Genomic DNA, 13,367 nt, shown 5'->3' with positions numbered 1-13,367 from the left:
TTTGGGATTTAAAACTTGTAGATATCCAAAACAGTTGCTTAGCTATAAACTCTGAAAACAATAACTCTGTTTATCTGTTGAAGCAAAATGAATGAATTGTCATATTATAGTATTTCAGAGATTAGCACATTTATTATATATTGTGTTAAGAAACACAATAAATGTAGAGGTCAATAATTAAAATAGAAAATAAAAATGTATTAAGTGAATTTATGCAAATGATTTATTACCAAAAAATAACTAAATTCTTATGTGAATACAAAAATTGTTCTCCAGGTATCTGACCTTTGAAAATAAAGAGTTCAATTACAAAATAACATTTTGTATGGTGAAAATGTAAAGTACTCTGAATGTCTCGGGGTTTTATTGTCTTACCTATTTTTTTAGAACAGCAATTTGTACACCCAGAAAATCAGAGATTGACACAGAAACACAACAGAAATTACTGGCCCCCTATGCTGATATTTCATATTACATAAAGCCTACAGCTGGAAAAATAAGATGAACTGCCTGATACATGGATACATTGTCTGAATCTGATATATAACAATGCAAAAGTAAGTTGCATTAAAATAAATAGACTTTTTTGTCTTAGATAAGCAGATGCCAAATAAATGGGCATAGCTAAATGGATAGCTATGGATAATAAACATTTAATTAAGGATTCTAACTGTTTTAGCAAACTGTAAAAATATTACAGTACAATCCTTTATATTCTTTATACTTTACAACATGCATGGAAAGAAACATAACTGCTGTAAGAACGTTAAAAGAGCTGCATATAGGGAAAATCAACTACAATCACTGTTAACTGCATATAGGGAAAATCAACACAAAATGTTCTATAGATGGCATTTAATACCAGCGAGATTGGCCAAAATGTACAAAAATATGAATCTGGAATGTTGGAAATGTAAAAATAAGGAAGGAACATTCTATCACATGTGGTGGCTGTGCCCTAAAGCAAAGAGTTATTGGGAACGGATAAAGAACTGGATACAGGAGATAATCAAGGTGCAAATTGAATTCAAACCTGAACTATTTCTTCTGGGTATAATAAATTTAAAGATGGAAAAGCAACTCCAACACATCATTATACATATATTGACAGCAGCCCGCATAGTATACGCTCAGTGTTGGAAGGGTGAAAACATACCTACAAACGATATGATTATATACAAAATTCTTGAATGCGTGGAAATGAATAAACTTATGCTAGAATTAAAAGACAAGGAGGCAACAGAATTTTATGAAATATGGAACAAATGTTCTGATTGGCTAGAACAAAGAAAAAAAGACATGATTGCTGATGTAAATAAATTGTGAATAATATATATGAGATGTATAACACAGTTTTGTTAAGGGAAAAAATGTATTTTTCAGTTTTATTTTTGTTGTATAGTGAAAAAAGGAAAAATAAAAATTTTTAAAAAAGAGCTGCATTTTATTAATGGTGTCAATTCCAAAACATGTTTCCAAAGGTTCAGCATATACCGAAGATTACTCAAAACCCAACTAAAACTGAAAGGAATATAATTCTGTGTGATGTATATTTATAAATAAAATAGAAAATATAATTGATCTGATACAAGTTAAGAATACCATTAAGTTATAATTCAAAAATTATCATAATTTGATTAAAAAACGAAGGCCGTTTTGATGTTTCAACTGGAGAAGAAAATAGCTACTGTGTTGGTTAGAAATTGGCAAAGTCATATAACACCTCTACAGCAAGAGCTGTACTGGTTATCAACTTATTCTAGGTACTGGTGATTCATTGCAATATCTTAAATGGATTGGCTCCACAATATCTTTGTGTCCATTTATTCTGATTAAAATCTTACTCATCTAATAGTACCAATTAAATTGAGGATTGCTGAGAGTTTCTATCTAAAAGAAATAGGTAGAGTGGGACCTCAGAAACAAGACAGGTCTGGGACAACTTGCATCCCTAAATCAGAGTGGCTTACTCCATATTATGTACAAGAAGGTAGTTAAATGCTGCTCTTCTACAAAATCTTCCAGGAATAAGATTATGCCATGCAGTGGTGGATTAGTTGGCAGATGTATGGGAATGGAGATTCAACATTTTTATTATTGTTTCATTTTAACATAATTGTTTTCCTGTATCAGATCTGTATTGTACCTGTAATCTACCTAGATTCTATAGAATGAGGCAGCATACAAGTCTGAGTAAATACATAAATAACTAGAAATCACATGACATTTTTCTTAACAGCTTTTTTAAAAATACAGTCAAAGAATATATACATATGGATTTTTTTTCTTAAATGCCAAACACTAGCAGAGTAATAGGGTTTAAAAAAATTTTCCATGACAGTTGTAACTCTTGTCTTTTCCACTGTACATATTAAGAAAATGTGCTAATTATGGCATCACAACTATAATAAAGTCTGTGCCAGGAGTTATTGGCAATCCTGGCTAGCAGAAATATTGATATGTTGCTTTACTTTCATACGCCATTACTCACATAATTGGGGGGAAAGGACTACACCCTTCGTCCTTATGTTCTACTGAAGTTGTTGCTTATTAATATGTTCAAGTAACTGAAAGCATCACTAGCCATTATTTCACAAATCCCACAATCTATTCTGCTTTTCAGACTGAACTGATAAAAAGTCTTGTAAACAGGGGGTAACTAATACTTGACTATTATCTCTCTTTTATTTCTTTTTCTATATTTTTATTCGATATGTAGAAGAAACTGTCCCTCCCTACAATGTCAGTTCCTCTAGTTGTTGCCTAATTAGGAATTAGAAAGCACACGTTTGGCAGCTCTTGAATTGCTATTATTTCTTGTTGCTTGGCACAAAATTCTCTAAGAAGCAACACTACTACTGTATCCCTCTTAGTGATGGATCACTAATTTTTAATAAGCCAAGCTGCTAAAGAATGGCAAAATCACTGAACCAACAAGAGTAAACAAATAAAGAATGTTGCCTTGCATAGAAATGTTCTTGGCTTGTCTGATTTGAATGAATTTACCAATAATAAATGCATTTAACAAAATATAAATGCATGCACATGGGCATCAGGTCCAAAAATTTCTAATTTTTTTGACAAAATATGAAGCGAAGTAAAAACAACAAATACTTTTTCTGCAAATATTAGGAATTGTTTCCACCAATAAATAAAATTATGCTATAAAAGTTTCTTTGAAGAACTGTCCTAAAAGTCTAACATGGTTAGGAGCAAATTTATGTAATCATTTACAGAACCTCATGACGTGTCCCAGAACTTTCCATACCAATAGATTTAAACTTTTAAATAAAATTTAAAGTTTCCATATAGTTATAGAAGAAAGACCAATTTCAGTTACTGCTATTCTTTTTATGGTACTGAATATTGTTCTATTGCTTTTAATTTTTTTATAATTTTAGAATTGTAAGCAGATCAGAGTCATTTATTTGAGCTGGGTGGAAATTGAATGAATGGATGAAATATATACTTTACCATTTTTTTGGTACAGAACTATGATTTGGAAGAAATATTTCAGATAGTACTAACGTAGTACTTCTCTGCTGATAAATAAAGCAACATATATTTTTTCACACTTCAATGCAAATAAAGATGTTTTCTGGGGTCACACAAAATTTTAATGAGTGAATTTCTTAAAGCTCCATGATAAAGCCTTAAAAAACTCAAGTTGCTCAAAATTATAACAAAGAGGTGCTGCACAATCCCAAATTCCAAAGTCCTTCTTCCAAATTATATTCTGAAGGATATGAACAACCTTCATTTACATTACAATCTTATATTGGTGCATTTATAAGTGTGCAATCATGAATTTCATTGTGTTTGCTCCCATTTAAGTGGAGACAGAATTAAAACTTGATGTGTCAATGCAATAAAAACAAAGTTCAAATTATGTTTCTGGTCGTTATTTTCAAACTAATCTCTCTTTACAAAAAGTATTATATAAATAAATCCTTGTTAAACTCACTTGCTACAAAATACTAATTTTTCTGTGAATATGAGAAATGTACAGGATTTTTTTTAGACAAAAGTGATACTAATGGCATATTTTGTCACTACATTTGTTAAAACGATTTCTATTACTAATTTGTAGGATAGCTTTCCAAATTAATTGAAGAGCAAATTCACCAAAATTGGACTTCTTAAAATGTGCATTTTACTTTATTCACAAAATAGGTAATGCTTCTTTGAAACATTTTAGCATTATATACCACAATTTCCAACTACAGGATTTACAAACACCACTTTTTTACATAACAGTCAACTGAACATCTTGAAATTTAAAGTAAGAAAACTTACTTTATAGATATATATATTTATATACTGTACAAGGTATACGAAAGGTCAGTTGTTATATAAATTATATTAAATGTGCTAATTGGTTTCCATTTTGTTCTACATATTTTCTCACTTGATTCATGACCAATGAACATTCCTTTTCTCTGAAAAAATATATTAATTAAGAAAAGACTTTGACGGGCTTTTGATACATGCTGTATACAGTAAGTGTGCGTTTGTATCTCTGTATATATCTATTAATTAACAAACTATTTTTATGTATTGAATCCCTATGAATGTATATCAACATTTAGAATGCATCACATTAAAAAAATACAGAAAAGAGATTATTTTATATGTAAAAAAGCATTATTATAATCTGAACCATTACTATTTGCTGGTGGTACATGGAAATAAGAGATTATAAAAGTTTTAATAATTCTAAAACTGGTAAGTCTAAAATGAATATGTCTTTCATAATAGAGAATATTGAGTGCAACGGAAGCTTTGGCTGAAGAAAACAGAAGGCTTTTCATAAATTTCTTCTTCCTCTTCAACATCTTTGACCAACAACCAGTAGTAATCTAAATGTCTGGGACAGAAAAAACTGGCAAAAATTGCTTCCCCCCACCCTATGGAAATGTATATACATTAAATTAAATCCCATTTTAAGAGATTGTTCATCTGAATCATATTTCAACCTATAAACATCCAATGAAATGGGTGTTATGTTTACTGAGTAAACAAATCTGACTAGAACTTGAAATGGATTGTAAAGGAAATGTTATTTTATGACCAATATTTTATAATTTTTAATGTTCATTTGGCATTAAAAAATAGCCCTAGTTCACTGGCATAACATATAGCAATGAAAGTAAAAAAGCTTCCTAAAGCCACATTTTTACTAAGTTCTTAAGTGACAGAAAAATTAAATCTACAAATTAAGATTCATCACTATAATTTTTTCTGAATAAATATTTCTGGGTTCCTTGAAAGAATCTGATATTTTATTTATATTAAAAAGTATAATAGCTTTTTGAGTCTTATGCATCTACAATAGTTTAGTTTTGACATGAAATATTAAATATATCACTTGCTGTTTTTATCTCTTTTTGTTACTCATAATAAACTAGACTCAAAATAATTCAACAATTTATTACAAATAAGAAATTAAGAGGTGAAAACTACCCTTAGAAATGGAATCAATGGATTAATAAAACAATTCTTTGCCTGAATAATTTGTACATTTACAAATGGATATATGAATGTGCTAATAGCTGCTTTCGATGGCAAGTTGGGTGGAGTATAAATTTAATAAATAAATAAATAATGGAGCAGTTTGACATTTATCACATACTGATTTTTTTAAAAAAAAAACTTTTTTAAAAGTAAGTATTAGTACGCAATTTTCTTGTATAGTTTTTGATTTATATTCTCACCCTAGATTTTCTTTTTTTCAAGAGTTAGGGCTAGAGTCAGAAAGAATTGGGAAGTATGATACATGGTTCTTGCATATCATTAAAAGCAGAATTTGTACTCTAAACACTTCTTGTACATATGTTATGTTTGTAAAGGGGAATTCAGAAAGGTTCGGTGTACCGGGGAGGCTGAGCCAAGTGTATCATTTACACAGTGAATACCATCACAACCATGTACGATTTAAATATATGTCGGTGGTCTGTGTTTTCTTTTAATTAAGTGATGTATTTAGCTTTGTTTCTTATCTAATCCATTTTTATCCACTCTATTCTACTTACAGAGAGATAGATACTAGCCCTGCACAGGCACTGAAGACAATGTATTTTAGTCAAAGAAAAAGAACAGTTTTTATTTAGTTTCAATTTCTGCATTTATTACTAACATTTTTAGACTTGATCACATTTTCCCCACAAGACTGAAAAATCAGAATTTCACAGGACATTTTCACTGATCAGAAATACAGAGGATTTCTTTGACAATCAAACCAAACACCTCATTATATTTACATGACTAAAGAAGTACTAGCTACAAAATCAACTTCTTCAGTGTGAGTTTTGTTTTGTTTTGTTTTATAAGAACAAAATATAGACTTGGTATTGCAATTGTTTAAAATCACAGCCTATCTATAGTGGCTTTTAGAATAATGTGTATGAATCATACCCAAGTTTAAGACTAGCTACAAGAAATATTGAATGTGTTGAGTGTTACATTTGGGTGATAAATCGATAGCTCTAAGGTCAGCAGAAAGTGGTTTCAAAAACATTTGTCTTATAAATTTGACATTTAATTTCTGAATAACTACAGTTTTGAACATAAATGGAAGAACTATATGCACGCACACACACACACACAAAGAAACTGCTCTCAAAGGCGTATACCTCACTAGAATTGTAATGCTAGAGAAATGGTTTAATAATCTAGAAGTTGAAAAGTCACATGCTTAATGTAGGAATTTAGTTTGAGTTGTTTATCATTGTAATATTCAAATATTAAAATTCTTTAACCCAGACTGAATAAAACTAACATTTACAACTTAGAGCTACAAGATAAAACATACAGACTAAAATAAAATGTACAAGATAAAAGATTTATAATTGCACTATATTGCTCTCAGCAATATACAAGTTTTAAAAGCTGCAAAAACAAACTTTGCTACTGTAATATTAATTTGCACTGAACAATAATTCAATGAAAACTAATGAAAATAAAGTATATGACTATGCAAAACACTATATTCAATTTACAATGATAAGATCTGATCATTCTTAACTTTCATTAAGTAATCTTTATTTCAAGGAATATACTTTATTACATATTGGATAATAATTTATGGAAGCAAAACACATAATCAATAATAGTTATACTATAAGGCCTCCTGAAGCCAAACTATAAACTGAGATCTATTGATCATAACAGGAAAAGCTTAGTTTTCTCATTAAACACAAACAGTAAAATCATTATACTTTAACTTTTGTTAGTTCCTAAACAAAAAAGTTAAATACTTAACCATCTAATTAAAAAAATACGAGTACAACGATAACTAGGCAACTAATCTCAACATTTTTCCCACCATAACCTTAATGTCAGCACCTGTGTGGTTGTGTGTACATTCATCTCATCAAGTCAACACAGGCAGAAAGCCAAGGATGTCTTTTGGACTTATTCTATTTGTTTCAGAGCTAGGTCTCAAGAAGGGAAAGGAACAGCATTATCTAACTATCTCTAACAATAAAAAAGATCATTGTGTCCTAAATTCTAAAACACATCCATAAAGAGAATTTGTAAAAGTAAAGACGTGTTTAGTTGTTTTACTTTTACTGATGAATGAAAAAGTCTACATAGCTACTGAATGGATGTCTAAAGCAGAGGGCTAGACTGTACTAATAATCATTGTATATAGAGAACAATTTTCAGACCAACTAAATAGTATGTAAGGTACTTCTGAAGTTTTTTCCTGTACACTTCTAATCATAGGAAATTCACTAGGCTGGAGACTTTCATCAGCTTTTAATTGCCAATATTTTATGCTGTGAAAGCCTGAAATAAAATCACTGATTATTTAGTAAAAATAAAATTATTTTTATTAAAGAAAATATTATATTCTTATGAAAGAAAAATAAATTTAAAACATGTTTAAATAACACTACAACTGTGCAGGGATTTATTTCTAGTGGAAATTTATACATCACTTGTAACAAAACTACTTAAGTAATCTGCTTATCTTTACAGGGTTTCAAGGTGTTAAGTCATGAACTTTAAGTGATATCCAAAATTCTGAAAAATGCATACAATAAGATATTATCAATATGGATGACCTTTCATTATGAAGAGTAAGCACTTTTAATACAGTATGAAATTTATTGAAAGTTATAATTTAAGTAACCTGCTTGGTGATACTCAGCTTAAAGTCCCTAATACAATTAAGCATAGGTGCAGTCTCACTATAATAATACATTTAAATCTAATTTAAGTTCACTGACAAATAATTCACAAGAACACTGATTATTATAGTTTTGTGGTCATCTTTGAATTTCTTTTAACATATCTTTAACAGAAAGAGCAGTCTGAGGATGAACAATTCATTTTATATTTTTATATTCCCTTTCACATCTCTGATAAATTGTAGAGGTAAATACTATTAATGAATCTGTAGCTAATATTACATTCCTAAATTCCCTAGGATTTCTAGTAAACATGCACAGGAATGTACTGCATGTTAATAATATCATTCTAGTACTTAGCAATATCTTTTTTTTAAATTTACCCATGTCTGTATATTACTCTAGAAATACTTAAATGGCCAAAGCTTTCATATATGTTTCATTTTAATATGATTAATTATATAAATGGAAAGACTAACTATATGTATACTTTAAGATTCTTGATGGGATTATGAATACATTTCTATAAAATACTGCTCGAAATAAATCTGCATTTGCAAGTTTTCAAAATGTATCTCTAATCTAGAAACATAATATCCAGGAATATATATTTCAATAGTCAAAACTATCAAACCTATCACTTTAGAAGAACTGACAATAGAATTCAGATGTTCTACATACAACATATAAATCTAGACACCTAAGTCACAGACATCAGTGCAAAGTGTTTAAAGTTTAAGGTATGGTTCTTAACAGTATCTACAACCCTAACCCTAACCCAACTGTAGAGTTAAAAGAATTTTTTAAATATTTCATAGCACAAATGATGCAACCCATTTAAGTACTAAGAAGTGTGAATACCTTTGAAGAATAAACTTATTTTAATTCATAATTAATATTCAGCAATATTACAAACCTAGTCATAATTTCTGCAATACTTGATATGCATTCATAACATAGTTTTTAAAATATATTATTTCAGAATAAAATTTCATCAATTTTCACATACATTTGTACATATATTTATATTTAAGCAAAGCATTACATTATTTTTTATTAATTAAAACGTAAATGGGCACTCATTTAAATCTCAGAAGACTACTGGTTTATCCCATTTAAATTATTTTATCTAATTCTATATATTAATTGTATATAAAATTTGTGTAAACATTCTAATTAGAAGTGCATTATAAACTCAGAAATTATTATAGAAATCTCTACATAAACTTTTTCCTTTTATGAACTTTTTTATTTAAATTAAGTCACAATATTCTGATTCTTTTATGGCTTTTGATTTTACAATGCAGTACTATGAATATTTACTCAGAGGTAAATCCCCTTGTATCACTGTAGCTTAACCTAGTAAGACTCATAGAAGAGTATTCTAACAGTATAAGAATCAAAAGATGTAAAAGTCTTCTTGTCAAGTAATATCTTTCATGTTAATTAAAACCCCAGTGATGAATTAGACAAAACAAATTGCAAAAATGTATTAAATTCTAGAATTTGTCTTAAAAAAAGGCTTATAGTACGTCAAGTTTGAAAAAATATAATTTCATCGTATTCTATTTAAGATCAGAAAATCTAGTTCAAACATTTTAATACAGCAATATAGTAGGAAATGTATTATTCCATCAACCAAATGTTACTTCGATAAAGTTCTATAACCCACTACTTTCTGGTATTTCAAAATACAAATGTACAAGACTGTTTCTTTGCAGTCTTAAAAAAGGTATCCACTTATGCAACTGGCTTCTGGGTTCATTGGTTTAAATGTTCAAGTTCTGACCTCACTGTCCTAGGGATTATTTATATTGAAGTACTGCACTACATTACATATTTAATTGATACCATAACAGGCAGAGAAACAAAACATTTAATACTATGCTTTGATTTAAGCAAAAGAGCAACATGTGCAAGTCATTTGGTCAAATTCAAAGCCAGCAAAACATTTCCGCTTTCACAAGCAAAGTGAGCAAATTCAGTTTATTATGTCACCACCTTTGACAAATGCATATTTCAGTGTGTAACTTTTGTTCTATGACATAACACTCATCATTCAGAAAAGACAAATGCTCCCAAAGCTCTACCTTCTACAAAATTGTCTGATTTTACCTGAAATCCTTTTTGGCTAGTTTTATTTTTGATAGGATGGAAAGATGTGCCAAGTTTTGGAAGTACAACAGTAACTATCAAGGAAATTAACTTGCAGAAACACTTTTCACTGCTACTCCTCAGTTATTATTTTGCTTAAAACAATACATTAAAATTAACTTGATGAACAGCCAGCTAAACTTGATGTACTTAAAAATAAACATTTTTTATCTTTTCTTTTTTACTTTGGCAATGTCTACTTTCTCTCTACCATCAAACACAGTAAAACAGTTTCTGGCAAGCACTACTAAACTATTTTAAAACATTACCTACAACAGCAACAGAATCAATATGCTACAGTATTCTGAATCCATAGCACAAAGCTACCATAAGGAAAAACATCCATAAACCTAGACTATTCCAATAAGGCTTAAGAAAAGCAAAACAAAAATCCTACTGAAGTATATTTGAACAACTTCTTTGCATTTTAACAAGCTGACAAAACACTCACGTGCCTTATTGATGCACAAACAGCAATGGAAGGATTGTTATCAATCAGCTAGTGAAAAATAAGAAAAATGCCAGGGATAGGCTGACCCTGAAAGAACTTTCTAATCCAACTGCATGATTCATTCTAGAATTGTTACATGAGAGTTAAGAAACTCCCCATCCCCCCAAAAAGTTTTATTGTACTCACAATTGTTTTTTTTAAAAAAGCAAAGAAAACAAAGAAAAAAACAGAAAAGTTGTTTTTACATAATCTCAACTGAACATTTTATATTAAGGATGTTTTGTTCAGTGATATAAAGCATAGATTCAATAGCGGAATAATCTTAATTTCATTTACTGTCAAATGATGCTAAATCATCAGTTACAGATAAGAGGACACTACTTTTGCACTGCAAGAACATCACCATACTCTGATAGCAGGAGTCATTCTGCTCTGGAAAGCCACCAAGCCCAAGGATCATCTGAAAGCACTGAAACCTTGGAGAAGAGAGGATGAGGTTATATTTAATCTGACTTAAACAGTTTTACTCTAGACTAACCTTGCTGAACAAAGAGAAAACTGAACCCCGAGAGGAAGAGCAACAGTTCTGCTTTGTAGAGCCCTCAGAACAGGTGCTACGTGTAACTGGAGTCTCCCCGCAACAGCCCAGGGCGACTACAAATACAAACATAGCTTAATATTTTAAACCTAAGCACACTTCAGACTGACATAATCTCAGAGCGCCGGGGTAATTCTGGATGCGCTGCCTCTTCAAAAATTTCCCGAGCGTATTTTTTTTTCTGATACATTTGTTACCTATCAAGCAGAAAATAACCAAACCTGGCCCTCCGCAGGATCGCGCGCGGACGCCGTTTCAGGACGTTTTGAGCTCACCTATTTGCCTCCGAGAGCGATGTACATATGATCTAAGAAGAGATTTTGCCAGCTGTACAAATAGGTCATTAGTGAAAATCACTCAGGCGACATAGTTAATCAAGAGAAGTGAGATCCAAGGCAAATGCCTTTAGAGCTGCCCGGGCTGATAACGACGAGAAAAAGTTTGCTCCCTTTTTTACAAACAAGCGTTCCCCTAGACACACACTTACTTAAAGGCGCAAAGCCGCTGGGAGCGCCCAAAAGAGAGGTCGTTTGTCCGTTTCCTCGAAGCTCCCCTTTGAAAGAAGCACCGGACTCTGACAATGCTGCCGTGCCAAACCCCTCAGACTGCGCCGGTGCTAAAACTGCGCCGTCTTCCTGCCTTACCTGGGATTGGTGCTGTTCCAGTAGACGGCATAGCGATCGGCCACGGTTTTGGAGCTGGGATCTTGGCTGAAGACGCACGTCCAGAGCAGCAGAAAGACCAGCGTCAACATCTCCACGTGGAACATCACTCCCAGCACAAGACACGGCAAAGTGGTAGACAGAGAAGCTGCGAGCGCGTGTGCGTCTTTTCAAAAAAAAAAAAAAAAAGACAAGAACAAAGGAAAACACCGAGAGAAGCGGAGGAGGGAGGAGGAGGAGGGGGAAAAAAGAAGGCAGGACAAACCACAGAAAGTCACAGGACACACACAAAGAGAAAAGTACAAGGAAAACGAGCAGACTTGAGGAGATCTCCGCCGAAAAAAAGCCGGTCCGGAGGAGAGATCCTTAGTAGGGAGCCTGAGTGCCCCGATAGGGGGAGCTGGGCGACGAGCCGGGCAGCAGCAGCAGCAGCAGCAGCAGACGGCGGCGGCGAAGGAGAACGCGGGAGGCGCTCATTCACGGCTGCGAGTCCTGTTTGGAGCCTAAGGCGAGACATGCACCGGCCCTGCCCCCGTTCAGCTCTAGTATGGGCGGCTCCGCCGTCCTGGCTTCCCCTCCCCTCGAAAAAGAATGCTCTTCCCCCCCGCCCTGCGCTCTCCCTCTCTGGGACTTTCTTTTTTCCGCCTTTTGGCGCGAAGGTTCCGACGGAGCTGAGGAGGCCGACGGGGAGAAGGAGCTGCTGCGGCAAATCTTCCAAGGCGGCAGCAGACGGCAGCTCGGGTTCGCCTATCTCGACCTGCTGCGGGAGGCCGGAGTTGAGGCTTCTGGCTCGCTTTGGGAGGGATGCTCCGTTCCTTTTCTTTGGCTGACGGATGGAGGAAAACCCGGCCGGAATCCACAGACCCAGAACGGGAAAGGGGGAAAATGGAGAGGAGTTTGCAATCCCAACCGACTGGCTTCTGGAAGGGGTGCTCGCAAAAGAGAGGATGAGAAGCGGAAAGTGGGAGAAAGGACGTCTTCCAGCTTTCTGGGGTTCTTTCGCTGGGAGGGCGAGGAAGCAGCAGTTCCGCTCCGCGGGAGGTGGGAACAGGCGGCCTCTCCTTCAAGCTTCGCCAAGTGGCTCCGGGAGCGAAGCGAAGTCTGAGTCCCCGGAATGTCAACTTTGCGAAAGAGGGAGGCGGTGATGGGATTAAAATAAAGCGGGGGGGGGGAGGGAGGCTGAGGAAACCCAGCAGATGCCTACATCAGAGGGCGAGCAAGAAAGGCAAGATGGGGAGAGGAAGAAAGCTTTCGGGGCTTGCCCGGCAGGCAGCTGCTACCCGCTCTCAGAAATCGCCGAGGCGGGAGTGGAAAGAAGCAGGGGAGCGCCTCTCTCCCCAGTCCGCCAAGCAAATGAAAGAAAAGTC

General features: G+C 33.5%; 1 protein-coding gene across 2 annotated transcripts in view; it reads right to left on the bottom strand.

Moving 5' to 3' along the window:
• Nucleotides 1-13,132, bottom strand: part of EFNA5 (ephrin A5) — a 235,882-nt gene extending 222,750 nt beyond the window's left edge. Inside the window, exon 1 of one of the 2 annotated variants that reach the window (XM_039338411.1) lies at nt 11,983-13,132. In XM_039338411.1, the coding sequence (XP_039194345.1) occupies nt 11,983-12,107 (125 nt within the window). In that variant the 5' untranslated portion in view covers nt 12,108-13,132. The remainder of the gene's footprint in view (nt 1-11,982) is intronic. The other variant, XM_039338410.1, reaches the window with a different exon arrangement.
• Between the last annotated feature and the right edge of the window lie 235 nt (nt 13,133-13,367).

This window comes from Crotalus tigris, unplaced genomic scaffold (genome assembly GCF_016545835.1).
Source record: "Crotalus tigris isolate CLP2741 ecotype Arizona unplaced genomic scaffold, ASM1654583v1 scf7180000017700.2314712, whole genome shotgun sequence".
Lineage (NCBI taxonomy): Eukaryota > Metazoa > Chordata > Lepidosauria > Squamata > Viperidae > Crotalus > Crotalus tigris.
This window is presented reverse-complemented; position numbering and strand designations above follow the sequence as displayed.